This window comes from Centropristis striata, chromosome 11, assembly GCF_030273125.1.
Source record: "Centropristis striata isolate RG_2023a ecotype Rhode Island chromosome 11, C.striata_1.0, whole genome shotgun sequence".
Classification (NCBI taxonomy): Eukaryota; Metazoa; Chordata; class Actinopteri; order Perciformes; family Serranidae; genus Centropristis; species Centropristis striata.
In genome coordinates, this window is record NC_081527.1 from 18,061,463 (window position 1) to 18,073,880 (window position 12,418).

General features: G+C 43.1%; 1 protein-coding gene across 4 annotated transcripts in view; it reads right to left on the reverse strand.

The window, feature by feature from the left end:
* The window catches only part of LOC131979856 (zinc finger protein 521), a 101,406-nt gene that overhangs the window by 17,278 nt on the left and 71,710 nt on the right, over nt 1-12,418 (reverse strand). For all 4 annotated transcript variants that reach the window (XM_059343912.1, XM_059343909.1, XM_059343911.1 and 1 more), the window contains one exon: nt 3,435-3,566. In XM_059343912.1, the coding sequence (XP_059199895.1) occupies nt 3,435-3,566 (132 nt within the window). The remainder of the gene's footprint in view (nt 1-3,434; nt 3,567-12,418) is intronic.

Here is a 12,418-nt window from a genome sequence, read left to right on the forward strand (position 1 = left end):
AAAGCTAAGCCTATGTCTGGGTTTTTTTGTGGATGTAAGATGTCATAATTCTAACATCACGCACCAGCAGAACGTGGGCAGCAACTAAACAAAAAGCCAATTAAACTACTGTATTTGTCAGACTCGGGTGGATTTGCATCCTGTAGTTTTTCAAGTTTGTACTTCACGCTGTGACATAAGTAAAAGAAAAGCGTACACACACACAAACACACACACACACACGCACACACACACACATGCACACACACATGCACACACGTACGACTTTCATCAGGCACACTTTCTTCTGTTTTGTTTGTCTTAAGCACATATTCCCAATCACAATTTCCACACCAGCCCTCACTACTGCTCCTAAGGGTGCAGGCAGACACTTCTAGCTGCAGGCTCCCCCACTTCTGAAACCTGTCAAATCTGTCCTGGGAGAGTCAGCCTCCCTCTCATCATCCAGGGGCTTATGGACCTCTCTCCATTTACCCTCCCTCCCCTACACAGTTCTCTTTTCCTCCTTCTCTTCCCCCCTTTCATCTCACATCCAAACTTGCCAGTTGCAACGTTCTCAGCTTCCTCCAAGTTTTGTCTCCTTTTCTCCTCTATTTTGTCTCCCCTCATCTACCGTCTACGACTTACTTTTCCCCATTCTTTCCTCCGGTCTGTTTTGTGGTATGGTTTGTCCTCTCTCCGTTCCCTTCGGGGCGGATTGAGGATAATCAGGTATGTCAAAGAATGACAATCGCTCCCTGCCTCCCACAGAGTTTTTGGGTCGCGGGGGGGTAGATCAAACTAAACATGGGCATCGAGTGGGGATGATCTTTTGAACAAAGAGTAACCTTGTATATCGAGAGAGCTCAATGACCCAGCCACTGCTGGCACCACCTAGTTTGATCAAAGTTTTGCTTTAGTGTTCAGACTCATTATGCCTGTAATAGGTTTTTATTTAATCAAGTTTTGGGAATAGTGCACGCTACGATTCATCAACAGTAACTCATCCACACTGACTAAACAAAACCGGCTGAAACCTCATAGTGAATTATAAAAAGTAGGCTCTGGAAAAGCCCTAAAGTAACTATTACAATAGTACTAAATCATTTGAATACTTTACATGACTTGCCTACTGTTAGGCTAGTTACCTTGAAAACTAAAGATTAAACATACAGCATACAATATGATGCATCATTATAGATTAAACTACCTTACAGCACTACTTACAAGCTGCAACATAGAGGCCCTCATTATGTGTTAATGCATTAAAATCCAGCATAAAATATATTTATATGGGGTGTAATTCTGCATAAATAGTATTATTTTTATATAATTCTTATACAATACTTACTGTTTGTACTTTTACTCCAACCCTGTCACCTAAAAAAATGTTTATACAAATGAATATATTTATTTTGCCAGCTACTTTTTAAGAGTTCACACTCTGAGTCCCATGTCAGGTTATGCAGAAAACCACAAAGGTTAAGGTTAAGTAAAGTTTGCCGTTTTCAATAAAATAAAATAAATGGGAGCTTAAAGTCACTTTTTTAACTTTCAATATTTTCAGAGACCATCATCTTTTTCTGACCTGAACTAAGTGCCGTGAGTTCCTGAACATAACTTCAGAATTAATTTACATTTTTCTGAAACATTCAGTATTATTTATGTATATATTATTTTGATAAAAAGCTGAGTTGATCTGAGTAGTGGTATATATATATATATATATATATATATATATATATTTTACAAAGGAAATATGTTTTGAAAAAATAATTGAGTATATAAATGTAATTTCTAGGAGACAGATGAGTGTAAACTCATGCATTTGGGACTTGTTATAAAGTAGTTTAGCTTTGTTTCAAATATACACCTAAAATAAAAAAAACATATTTTTCCTTTTACCTGTAGTGCTATTTATCAGTTCTCTAGATTGTTATGGTGTCGGTTTTAGTAAAAGTTAGTATTTATAATTCAGGTGTGAACTGTCCCTTTAAATAAGATCTGATTAGTTCTTCCACAACTTTATCCGCTTTAAAAGTAGCAATAAAATCTGTCAGATTGAACATATCAATAAGCCTGCTAACACTACATACATTTATCTAACAACATTCTGTAAGTTAGGGTGTAAAAGTAATGTCTTTTCTATACTTTATGCCAGGCTCAACTCGAAGAAATATTATTCAAGGACAGCTGTCAGCCAAACTCTCAGTTCCTCCTTTTCCTCCGAGTGCTCTGACTTCAGTCTGCCTGTCCCCTGCATCCCCAACAGAGGGAGGCCTTTCAGTCCATACATACTCTCCACAGCCTGCCTTCCCCGCCACCATAGGCCTTCGCCCATCTGTCTGTCTGCTCTGCGACCACTGTCCTGAGGGTGTACTCTGTCTCTCCCTCCTCCCCTCTCCCTCCCAGCATCCCTCTCTCTCATGCGCCGTGATCGATATGGACGCGGAGGGAGAGCGGGGACCTGTCTGTCAAAGCCGGCGGTGGAAAATGAAGGCTCAGATGAAGGAGGCATGCTCTGTATATTAAATGCCCAGACCCCTGTGAGGGGTGGGGGGGGTGGGGGGGTTCGGGTGGGGATATATCAATAGGCTTCTGCTAAAAGAGAGATAAGGCCAAAACAGCAATGAGAGAAGTCGAGCGGAGTAGCAGGAGGGGAGTGGAGAGAAAGAGAGATGAGGAAAATGAATAAGGAGCTGAGGATGAAGAGGTAAGAAATGTGAAAAAAAAGATATTTGAGCAAAATGCGAGCTAATGATGTTAACTGATGTAACAAGTGGAGGAGAGACAAATGAGTTGTTTTGGGCGGCGGGCGGATAAGGACGAGGAGGGGGAGGGTGGGAGGGGGGTGCAGGAAGCGCAAAGGAGGGAAATGAGCTGAGGACCCAAAAAGTGCGAGGAAGAGTAAAGAGCTGAGAAGGGAGAAAGAGTGAAGAGCTGAAGTTAACGACTTTGCAGATTTCATTATAGAGATAGTTAACCCTGTTGACACTGAAGGAGGGCGCTATCCTCTCAGGAGGAGTCCGGTCCTTCCACCTCCACGCACAGAGACAGATGAGATCATTACAGCTATCAGCACCACTGCCATCCACAATTAGCACATCTCCTTTTCTTTCCCCACTCCTCCATCCCCCATCTCCCCTCAGCTCACACTGTCTTCCCCCCTGCTCTCTTCCTTCTCTCCCCCCCTCTCACCTCATGACACTTCTTTGGCCTTGATTTGGAGGCAATTTGACTAAATAAAAAGCCACATGCAGCAAACTGTTCTCAGCTTTAGTCGGCCTGCTTGCTTGACCTTTCCCAAGTCATTTAGAACCAATTTGCCTTTTCACAAAAAGAAATGTATAGCTTGGCATATTGAGATTGTAAATGTCTCTGTACATGTAGGTAAAAGCCAACTCTACCTTTCTAATCTTTCCATCAGTCCACTGGTCCACATGCACAACACATACCTGTAAAGCAGACCGGACACTTGAAGGTTCCTCCCATGCCCTCAAAGCTGTGCTCAATCAGGTGGCATTGAAGCTTCGCTGGTGAGTCGAATGACTGACTACAGAGCTTGCATTCATGGTTCAATCCTTCCTCTGCAAGGAAAAGAAACAACAAAAATACACAGAAAATCATAAGAAGGGAAATAAGCAGAGCATGAATGGCAGAGGTCTCACTCTGCCTTGTTTCCTTTTTTTTCCTTTCCTTTTTCTTCTTTCACATGAAACACTTTCACATTTAAATTCAACAAATTTGCGGCCCCCTGTCTGTGATTTTCATGAGACAGGAAGTAATATAAAGTGTGATCTGCTCCCAACAGGCATAAATTAGATGACCAGCCGGGGTTCTAATCGCTCAGACAAGGCCTTGCACTTTGAACATGGTGAGTATCATCATTTTGATTAACTTGCATGCAAAATTATTTATTTTTTATGTCTGCAAATTAAAACAGATTCTGAAGGGGGGCTAAATGAAAATGTGCGCTTTGAAAGGTGAATCAGAAATAAAAAATAAAAAACAAAGGATAAGAATAGTTAAATAGTCTCTTTTCAGATCTGTGTTGTTTCTATTACTGCAAAGACAGAAAAATATTAAAACATAGTTTGCGAAACCTTCATTTTATGTCACCAAATCATCTTATCACTTCTCCAGTGTACATGCACCGACTATCAGGGCTGCCAAAACAACTCTCCTTTCACATGTCAACATTTTTAATACTCTGACACGACAGTTTTATCAACCACTCACAACATATTCCCAGTTTATCTGCTTGGCATTAGAATTCCCGACACGTCTATCTAAACATTACAGCTGAGGCTACTGATAGCTTAAATAAATGTCGTTCACACTATGAACCTGCACACCCATTTGCAGCACAACAATGTGCTGACTCAGGCTTCCAGAAAACTGCCCATCTCCAGTGCGTCAATAAAAGGCATATAGACTCTGCCATGGGGCCGGACTAGTGCTCTATCAAACTCCTGCCAACCTTGACACCAGGCCAGCTACTGCAAGGGGGGTGGGGTGGATACACCAGGGACTCATCCAGGGTTTATCCCCAGGTCTCTACAGCCCAGTGCCCACCGCATAGGCCCTGGGTACCAGAAGCACTAATACGCAATCCACCTAACCAGCTGTGCCCGGTTCGAGCCCCGGAGGATCCAAGTAGAGGGTTAATCGAAGGTGCTTTAGGCAAATCTGGCAAAACATGTCTACTGAGAAACAGTGCTGTATAATAAAATAGTAACCTGCATGAGTTATTTGACTATCGACCACTAAAAGCTATTGTCTATTACGATTTTGGCCTTCAACAATTATGAAATATTATGCCGCTGAGTAACTGACAGGATTACGTTAAATAAGTTGACTAAAATGCATATTACATGGTTGGCAATAAAGTATATAAAAATGTTTTTTAATACTTTCCATGAAATGATTGTGACAATGTGATTTATTCTTGACAGATAAAGTGTATATCTTCTCACAACTTTATTAATAACTCTCTTTAATCAATTAACGGAGGATTGTGTCTTTAAACATATTTATTCCAACTTTATGGGCGCCCATGTATATGTTTAGGAGTTTTCATTTGTGGCAATGCACTAAAACATTATTATTACTTTTAAATATTAAATAGTAGTAGTTTCATTAGGTTGTGAATATGCACTAACATGACAACATAGTTGACCTATATGATGACTCCAAAGTCATAATAATCATGATCTTAATATTGACCAAAACTATCATAATAATGATCTGCCATAATCCAGAAGTCCTAGTAACTTCATTGTAATTCTCAACTCTCTCTGCACCTGATAGATTCTGACTTATAATGACCACTGCAACCCAGTGACCCCTGAAGTTTCCAGGAAGAGAACTGAATGGAAACAACTCCTGCATTGCCAAAATAAATAGTCTATATATATTGAACTTTTTCCTGTAACATATTACCACATGTTGTTTTATGATTTTTTTTCTCAGTAACATAAACATATGGCGCTGCATATTGCATAAAGTTGTGTCTACAGCATAAAAACAAACCACACAGTAAGTAGTGCTTCAGCACAAGTTGACAGACAATGCTCCCTCATGACTGTCTAGAATAAGGTAAAGGCGAATCAAAGCAGCTCATTGTAGTTTGAAAGGGGACTGAGTTGATGATGTGTTCTGCAATCATGCATTTGACAGATGAGATACTCTGTAGCCTACATGTGCGTCTGAGTGTAGCAGCAGGCATCAGCAAAAGAGGGGGAGGGGGGCGGCACAAGTGCATTCATGCAGCCGTGCAAGAGGATCACTGCCCTCTTTGATCACCATTCACTTTGCTTATCTGTGTGAGGGTGTACACTAAGGTCAAGCTTGCTGCAGGGTTCATAGATCTGTTCTCCTGCCATATGCGCAGCCCTCATTTGACCCTAGTGCACAATGCTGTCCCTTTGGAGACCTGGCCTGCTTCATTATGCAGATAACTCTGCACCTGCCTGACTGACCTTGTGTGCGTGCATGTGTGTGTTTATGTCTGTGAGCAGGTGCAACAAGGGAAAATGGCAAAGGGATATTTATACAGTATGCTTCAAATTTGAACAATAGGGTTGTTGTCACAAAGCCTGAATAAATGTCACAAAGATATAGTATCATTTCTTTATAAAGACATTGTAATTTTTTACCAATTTGCTGGAAACTATTGTTTGTGGATTAATTTACAATTGGTGTGCAAGCAGGATTTTTTTTTTCCATATCTATTAAATTCTAGTTTGTGCCATAGACTGTATATAAGAAGTGGACTTAGCACAGAATGTAAGGGACTAAAGTTCTAAGACGAAAACACTGACAACACCGTGGCAGCATGGGGTCAAAGACAAACTAGCCACAGAGTAAAGCATTCCCTGCTTTATCGTCTAATTTACTTCAGAAGGGACCATAATTTACAAAATTATTATCATGCTCTATTGAAGAAGGGTAGAAACTAGTGATTGAGACCATAAACTCATTTGAATAATATGTACTGAGGTAATAAATCACGTAAGAAGTAGGGTAATTTTTTCATACTTCTATATTATCAGACTTCTTTTTTTACAACCAGTGAGTCGCCCCCTGCTGGACCTTAGAAAGAATGCAGCACTTCTGCAACCCTGCTGCTTAGTCAGTTCATAGTTCATTCTCCACGTTTATAAGAAACACTTAACTGAAATAATGCTTAGTAATATAAAGATAAATGTGACAGATGGGGAGAGAAAAGACTTTGGGAGAGCATTAGAGGTTCGACTGTGAGTCTGTTATGAGTACACTGTGCTATGTCAGCCCCTATAATGCAGCCTGTGTAGGGCTGGGTTTGTATTCAGCAGTGTAACAGGGGTTGAATCAAGTTGGCAGCCTGTTTCTTAGTGAGAGCCAAGGGAGGAAGTCAGCTCGATCGCCCCTATAGCTGCCTCATTGGGCTGAGGTCACTTCCTGTCGCTCCCCCAGCCCTTCTCCAGGGCTGCCCAATCAGCATGGCCCTGCGTGGGCCCCCACCCCTCTCTATGCACCGAGCAGACTCTGGATATAGTTACAGGGCCACAGGGGACTGTCAGCTCTCTCTCTCTATCCTCATCTCTGTCTCCCTCCCTTCTCTGACTCTCTGTTTCCAAGTCTCCCGAGTGTTCTCCGCTGCCACCACCCTGTCCCTCTGCACTCCTAAGAAAATCCTTTAGATGAGAACTGCTCCTGTGCCTGCTCCCTCTAAGCATCCCTGACACCAGCAAAGTAAGCCCATCTGCATATCCACAGGGCCTCGAGTTCCTGTGGCTCATGGTTTATGTATTTCACAGCTCCTTAAAACACAAACGCCTAATATCTCTCCCATGTGGAGGACAGGAGAGGGAGAGGGAGAGAGGAAAAAACTACTCTCAAAAAGAATGGTCTTTATTTCTCCGCGCTGTTTACTTTTTTTTTATCCGGGCTGAAGTTCATGTGCTGTTGAAGGTTGTTTGGGACACTGGGGCTTGCGGGTCTTGCTTGCATAGTTTTGTGAGCTCTTTATGTAACGACGACGCAGCTGCAGCATATTGAATTCTGTACATTTAAGGCAGCGGTAAAGGTGTCAGTGAATTTGACGTCTCAACTTGAAGAAGACGTCTCGGTTCGCTTGGAGTGTAAATGCACAGCCATCAGCTGACAGGGAGTAAAACACTGAAACTGAAGTAACTACAGATAGCCAAACTTTCTGATAATAGTGTGTAGTTAAGTATAACGCAGGGCATTGCTTAATTAAAAACTCTCCCTCGGCTTATTCCGCTCCAACACCACCACTTCCCCCACCACCACTGCCCCTTACTCCATTTAAACAATTCTGCTGAGGAGCAGTTTGAATTGGAGGGGAATTCAGGATCACTTTTAGCATTTGGCTTTGGAAGAGAAAAATCTGATACTTAGATTTACACTCCTCTCTGGGGCATAGTGAATGGTTCTCTGAAGCTCACTCTTAGAGGGACCCATGCTGCTTGTGTCGCCAAAGCAGCACACTCTAACAAATGATATTAAGGACATCAATCAAGGCACTTCTTTGCTGAAAGTAATGAGTAAACAAGTGGGAGAACAAATTGAGAATATTTAGTAGGAAGGGATGGGTTGTTTAGGAAAAGCCGGAGACAAACTACCATAGTAATCAAAGCTGGCCCAGTAAAAACTGATAGGTCAATGCAATGCAAAGTTTCTAAACTGCCAAACCGTGCTGTAATGGCAGAAAAACCTGCTTGGAGCGATGCTGTTTATGAGGAATTTCACCTTTAGCAAGAGTTTGCTTTCCGTTCTACCATCTGTTTCCCAATATTCAGCCTGATGTTAGAGTTGTATGTTAATAAACCAAGAAGATTTGGTTTTCAGCGGACTCACTGCTGTATATACAACCCACTGCGGGATTGTGGATGGTAGCAGAGTAGACAGCTTCAGGCCTGTAAACAGTAGGTGGGTTTACTTCTCTCTTCTCTCCGCGGGAACTATCCATTAACAGATAATGGGAGGAAAATCAGAGTGATTAAGGCCCAGGGAATTATGGGTGAATACAAATTGACTCCACCTCCGTGTGGTGTGCTCTCTTGAGGTAGAAGCACTGCTCATAAGGAACAAACTCATTTCAGAAGTACTACAAGGCCCATTAAGGCCTGGAGAATGCTGCAGATGGGGGTAGGAAGGTGGTAGGTGGGAGCGCAAAGGGATGGACTCCCCCTGGACCAAAGCTGATTGGAGAACTGGCGCCTGGGGGGAACATTCCTAATATCTATTTCCTGCCTCCACAGTTTGAGTAGGACAGAGTGAGTCAAGTGCAAAATGTCAAAATTAAAGTACAAGATTTAATCATGGCACCTTGAAAAATCACCCCATTCTATCAAAGAGTTAATGTATTACACGAACAGTGATGGAAATGTGGTCGAGTGCTAGCTAATAAAAAATCACAGAGATTGGAAAACTACCGCTGCATGAAAGGAGAAGCTTTACTCCAGTTTGCCTGTGGGGGAGTGGGAATGTAAAAGACACATTGTGTGTCTGCAAGAGAAAAGTGAGAGATGAGCAAAGCGAAGTACCAAAGCCCTCATGTCAGGGTCCCAAGTTCGGTACATGGCTGATGCTGTTTTCCAACCTCCAGAGGGAGGAGGAGAGGAGAGGTGTTGGCTGTGACATGTCAGTGGTGGTGACGCCCTCGCACAGCAAGAGCAAAGGATTCTGGGGGAACATGTCTCTGGGAGAATGTCAGCTCTGATGCATGGCAGCTCGTTGGAGGTGCTAATCAGAGCAGGGCTAGGCTCCTGCTAGGATCAGCCACTCTGCGCCTACATTAACCGCCTCACAGCTCCCCTGGCTACCGGGCCAGAGGTAGAAACACCAAACTGACAGGTTTTTGTGTCGAGATAAACATGCGTAACGCTTCAATGGATGTTACAAAAGGTTTAGCAGACTAGAACACCTTTTGGAGTTCACAAAAACATGGGGGACAAAAACATAAGGACACTTTTTCTCCCTAACATAAACGCACTGAGCAGACATTTCCACTTGAGTTATTTGCCAAGAGTCGCTGTGCATGTGTTTAGTGATACACAGATTTTTTTTACTCTGTAAAGGTTGTAAAGGTTTTAGCATTAATATTAGAGACATAGAATAATAAAGGCACATATTTAAGCTGTATCACTATTATTATTATTATAATTATTATTATGTTAAAAATAATGAAATACTAGAAAACCAGAAGCTGGGTGTATAAATGATAGGTTGAGGCAAATGAATGTGCCACTTCCTACTCAGCCTCGTATGTATAAAGAGCAAGCTGTGCTTTGTGTTTTTCTATGCATGGTTTATATTAGGCGTTTACAAGCTTTTATGACTCAGCTGTGTTATGGCAGCATGGCAAACTGTGGCAGGAAATTAGATTTTATCAGTCACATCTCATTCACTAACATTTATAGATTCAACTGTATGTTGATATATCTCACTCTACAAACATATTTTTTATTGAAGCATAAGTACATATTGGATAAAGGTTTCATTTATTATTACTTCAGATTTTGTTGAATTTGAAAATGCAATAAATGTATCAGCCTGCAGCCTGCCGAGCAGTAAACTAGCTGGTAAAACCAGATGTAGCTGGTGTTTCGGAGAGGACTTACTATTTTGAATAATACTCTGCCATTTTGAGTTTTGCCTGGACCACATCACCAGCTATTCTTACAGCTGAAACCCACAATGGCTAAAACTCGGTCAAATGAACAGTGTGTAGGTCACAGAGGCAGAAGAAAAGGAAAAAAAAGAGAAGGGAGAAATCCACAACAACAAAGGCAAGAGCCGAATACTTGTTAACGAATGATGTGTAGGCGCTGCAGCTGCAGGCAGGTATGGAGGTCCGTTGGGGACAAACAGTGCAGGCTGGTGAGATGGATTGCATGGGAGCGCCGGACCCCCTGCAGCCACACAAACACCATTCTGCACTGAAATGCTCTAATTTACTCTATACATGCCTATTCTAAACTGCTGGGTCTTTTTCTTGTTAGAAGGAAATAAAGGTCAACTGGCTACGCCCTGACTTTCCAAGATTCTTGTGCTCAATGAAAGTTGCTGTGCAAAGTGAGGGAGAAAAAATTACAAACAAGCAAAGAAAACATCCAAATGGGGAAAGAAAAACTTTCTAGCAAGCAAAGAGGAGAGAAGAAATGAGGTGTGAATCTAACCAGAATCTCTTTCAGGTCTCAAAAGAGTGAATGGCCTGAATGTAAAAAGTTAATTACGGGCACATGCCCGGCTTTCTTCGCTAGCCTCACTGTGGCATTGTCAGGCTGAGGTATGTGGCTCTATGGGGTCTGTGGTCCACACAAAGGAGCAGGGAAAGAGAGCGTTGCGGAGAGGCCCCTTGGCTGGGCTCACGGCATGGAACACTGTACAATTAGCCAGCCCCTGCGTTCTGCCGGCTTATAATTATCAGTGCTTGCCTTAATTGACTCCCTTAGCCTGCTGCAGAGGGACCCCCCCTCATACCCCCTTCCCCCCTGCTCGACGCAGGCCGCCGAGTGCCACGCCGGGCTCTCCAAAGTCATTTAGAAAAGCGCTCATATTTTCGACACAAAAAAGGGGGAACATTTGGTGAGAGAGAATTCATCATCAGGTGTCTAGAGGTTTTCCTTAATAGAAAAGCTGAGTCCCACTGAGTGCGCTCCGTGTAGCGGCCAGCCACGCATGCTCAGGACCAGCAAGCCGCCATTCGCAGCGGGCCATGAGACATTAGCATAATTTTATATAACACAGGCACCCGCGCTGGAAATTTAATACATCTCAGCAAATACGAGACAGGCGTTTTGCATAATTTTTTTCCCATTCTCCACCTAGCTTCCTCTCTCCCTTCTACCTTTCTGTCCTCGCTCCGTGTCTCTCTCCTGTCTCGTCTCAGTCTTGCCTCTCTCTCCTGCCGCCAGTCTCCTTTGCCCCCCGCCCCCTGCCCCCCCTCCCCCTACACAACCACCCCTCTCTCCTCGCCCCATGGTGCTGCTCTCACTAGGAGAGGGGAAGTTCATTACCTCAGCTAAATCAGAATTAGTCCCTTCATTTTGACGGGGCGAACTTCATTAGAAAGGCCCTTCCTTAATCCAGCAGGGAGAACTGATGAATCTACATGGGGGCAATAATTTGCTTCACACAGCACATTCAGCCACTTCCTCCACACTGTTTTCCCCTTCCTTTTCTCCGTCTATCTGGCTTTATGTACTTATAGTTACATTTTTATTAGATCTACAGCAAAAAAAAAAAACTGAGAAAGGAAAACACCTGCATATAATTAACTAATGGCAGCAGAGAGGGTGTAAAGAATGAGTTATGCTGTTTGGAATGTCCCGTCTCCCCAACAGGCTTCAGGGCCTCTGGAGCAGCCATGGCTGACTTGGCCGGCACTCAAACACAGGCTGAGTGAGCACGGCCGACAGCAGACTGGGTCTAACTGCACAATTTTACAATGCCATGATTATTTGCTAGTGTTTTAAGATACACAGATCTTTTCTAGGCGTGTGGTTGCTGTAGGTTTCTGTAAAATCATAAGGATAAATAACCAGCTGTTATGAAAGTTAGAATCCTTGTTTCTTTTTTTGCTTTTCTTTTTTCCACACAACTGCAAGTATCTCTAAAGAGACAGAGCTTCAGCAGTTGTCTGGATCTTTAAAACAAACTAGAGAGAGAAGAGATGTGAATCAGGACAGACAGCCCCTGACTGCCATACCACAGCGCCTGGTGTCAAACAGATGTGCAGCTTGGCAGCTACGCTCCCCAGAAAACAGAGAGCCCACGAATTCCAGGGTGGCGTTGAGTCGTGCTGCCCTCCCCCTCGCTCACCACTCCCCCGTCCCCCAACAGTCCCAACTACCCCACACTGTGCCCCTGCAGTCTCCCTCCCTCATCACCTCCACACAGGGGTTCCCTGACTGGTAATCTCGTCCCT